This window comes from Anopheles ziemanni, chromosome 3, assembly GCF_943734765.1.
Source record: "Anopheles ziemanni chromosome 3, idAnoZiCoDA_A2_x.2, whole genome shotgun sequence".
Classification (NCBI taxonomy): Eukaryota; Metazoa; Arthropoda; class Insecta; order Diptera; family Culicidae; genus Anopheles; species Anopheles ziemanni.
In genome coordinates this window covers 92,891,557-92,894,843 of record NC_080706.1, presented here as the reverse complement: position 1 = coordinate 92,894,843, position 3,287 = coordinate 92,891,557, and the positions used below count along the sequence as shown (strand labels likewise).

The window sequence follows — 3,287 nt, the reverse complement described above, 5'->3', positions numbered from 1 at the left end:
CCGAAGCGAAGGGACATCATTGGAAGATAAGAGGTACTGAAGGAATTTACGTGTGGATGCGGACAATTTGACCGTTTTGCATCCTGCAGCTCCGCCATCAGTATAGCTGGGACGGATGGGCTGGTCTTACTGTAAAACCAGGTCATTGGGTACCATAGAATTGACTTTGAATTGCTTATGTGCCATAAATTAGCTCTTGGACATGCTGTTCGTATGAGCCGCATATTGACAACAGATTTTCCGGGTGTGTACTCCCGCTGGAAAGTACCCGTTGTACCCGGTCGTAGATTCGAGAGGGGTTTTGTGCCTGGAGTTCCCGTGGAGTTTTCCGTAAACTTCAGCAGCCCAAAACCTTGAAACGTCCCTGTAAAACGCCGAACAACTGATTACCCGCGGAGAGAGTGAGCGCATGATGAAACACCCCAAAAACACAAAGCACTTAGACTCAGGACTTTCTTATTTCGTCATTTTTCGCTTCTGCCCCATCTCTGATCTTTAGCCCAACGAGTGGTTTGTTCTTCCGTTCGTTCCAAAAGTTGTGAAGAAGCAGAAACATTGAATAGACGCCCTTGACGCGATGGTAGAAGTTCTTTAAACACCATCGCAATCAATCCCAGTATTGCAAGACGGGATCGAGATAAAGAGGGGCGGAGAAGAATAGCAATAGTGCTAGGGTGATTGTAAAATCTCAAGTACCGGCGTCTCGAAAGAAGCTTTACCCGAAATGTGTGCCCACCGCTCGGTTACAGGATTCCCAAAGGAAAACGGAATGTTTCATCACGCCTACACCGGATGGAGTTAAGGCAATTTCATTCATGTTGGAGAATGCAGCATGATTGAAAGAAAATTATTGGACACATTCAATTATTTTTTGAAACACACTGGGGGAATTTTAACATGTAGTCTTTTACCTCCTTCCAGACAAAAGACGTTCACACAGTCCCCGAACTTCCACCGAGGCATCTGGCAAGCAAGGTTTATCAACAAAATGGGTAGACACTCTGACATCGATGCGGACCTGCTTTTGATACCGGCGAGTGTTATGGTACGACCCATTATGGTGTTATGTTTATCGGCCGTAAAACAGCCGAAGCCGTCTTTTTGCCTTTCGGGAGACAGTAAGAATGGGGGAAGAAAAACAACGCCTTGCCAAACAAGATCATCAACCTCCCAGAAACTCGTTTGTCAGCACACAGCCGTGCGGAAGGATGGGACGTTTGGCAACGCGGCATGCCACGAATGCCAGATGGACGCAGGAGGAAGTTTTTCGGTGAGTAATGAATGGATCGAGATGGATCGCTGACAGGGCCCTCTCGAACTGGCGCGGCACTTTTTTTTATTTCGTGTGGTTTTCTTTTGTTTCAGGAAGACGCTTTCTTGAGATGTCAACAAATTAGTGCAACCCTCCTCGATAAAGGGTCGGAAGGGACGCACGGCGTTCTGTTCGCTGCGATGATAACCCTCCAATTCTCTAGTAAGAGTAATTCGTTATGAGCCAGTGAGTCTGGCGTAACCTGACGGCGTCACATACGCGACCAAGCATTCGTTGTGTAGATCGCATCGAAACAAAGAGTGCACACCGGGATAACACCCGAGCGCCGGATGTGGATGCATTTGCCCATCCGGGCATCACGTTCCCCGTTGTACAGCGACAGTTGTGGCGAGGAAAATGAATTAAACGTACCGCCCGATCGGCATCAGGGATCGTCGTAATGGACCGCAAGCCGGTGAGGCCGAGAGGTCACGCGGGCTCAAAAGCGTGCCAGGAAGGAACTTGCGTGTTCCTTGTAAGCAGCATGTGGAAAAGGGGTCGTGTTTTCGTCCACCAGGAGGTACCGTTTGTTTTTTTGTTTCTTCCTTAGAGGCTAAGATGTTAATGTGGGAAGGTGTGAGGTGGTGGTGGTCGCGAGCATGCAGGAGCAGTTCCTTCCTGAGCCGGTGCTACTGTAGGAGGCGGCATAGTCTAGAACTGGCACACAATGGTTGCTCTAACCTCCGTCTTAGCATGGCAAACGACCCAGCAGGGAGATCCTGAAATGAGGGGAAACTTTCAACAATGACTTGTGTTCGCATGGACCCGAGGATGGCGGTGGGGAAGCGCACCGCTCGAAGGAGTTGAACCAAAGAAAAGTTGGATGAAGTAGCAAGCGAGACTAGGGGCCATCGTCTCCTGGGGGAAAACGCGACTAAACACCTGGACCTTTGGTTAGTTGTATTTTTTCAAGTCTTCCCTTTGCTGCCACTCCAGGGTGTTTGCTGCAATCAGCTCGAGTGAATCTAAAAAAAATGAAAAAACAAATCGGAAGAAGGAAAAGTCTCCCTTGCTACCAAGCTGTCGCGAACCAACGGATGGCGATCCTTTCAATTTTTGTGACCAAAATTCTTTCTCCCTTTCTCTGCCGTTAGATTTCGATCCGGTTGGCGTTATAATTTTGAGCTTCGATACACGCACACACACACACAAAACGATTGGAACCAAAGGAGTTGTTGAATGGCGTTCCATCACACGTTTTCGGTTGCCCGGCACGGGTCTTTGATGGATCGAAGTAAGGCAGTCCAACACTGGAGGATGGGCCAAGCGGCAGGGATACTTCCCAGATTGAATCGATGGGAAACCAACACATGTGGAGCGCAGGATGGGGAAAAGGGACGTTCGGAAATCGGGCGTCCCCGGACTCCATCGCCGTAATGTGTGTGAACGGCGCCATTTGGCTGAGGAAGAAACGATTCGTAAGAGTCGAAGGCTAAGAAGTGCCTTCACCCAGCGAACAACGAGAAACGAAGGACCAAATAGCGAAGATTGACCTGCGAAAAACAAAGGAAGAGAACCGAAGGGACTTCCGAGTAATTTTCATCCTTCGCTCGATCGTTCCTTTTGCCGTTCCGCTGGAGAACTGTGTAGGAACAACAGAGATAGTGCTAACGTCAGAGCCGCATGACTTGAAATTCGGTGTCGTTTGAATGGACGTATCGAGGACGAAGGCGACAGGACGGTCCCCGGGTGAGGGAGAAGCACAAATCTCAACCCAACCACCGCGATCACTCGTCAGCGAACCTCCGGTCCTGTCCGGTCCATCTACAAGCATGTAACAGCAGCTTAATCTGCTCGCCCTTAAAAGACCCGTGCGCTGATCGGGCGCTACATCCGCCGGGGCCACCTTTTCAAGCTCCTTTCGGATAGTGGATGATGAAGTCGTTTTTCGTACGCATCCACTTATCGGCCGATCGATCGATCGACCCGGCTCGATCCGATCGCTACTAACTAACGACCTTAATGGGCCCAAGGA

The 3,287-nt window shown here is 49.7% G+C and overlaps 1 protein-coding gene across 1 annotated transcript; it reads left to right on the top strand.

Moving 5' to 3' along the window:
- Nucleotides 1-933: 933 nt before the first annotated feature.
- Nucleotides 934-1,494, top strand: LOC131285858 (uncharacterized). The gene is made up of 2 exons (XM_058314713.1): nucleotides 934-1,270; nucleotides 1,366-1,494. Exons 1-2 carry the CDS (start codon nucleotides 989-991, stop codon nucleotides 1,492-1,494), a joined length of 411 nt encoding a protein of 136 aa, XP_058170696.1. The 5' UTR covers nucleotides 934-988.
- Nucleotides 1,495-3,287: the final 1,793 nt, after the last annotated feature.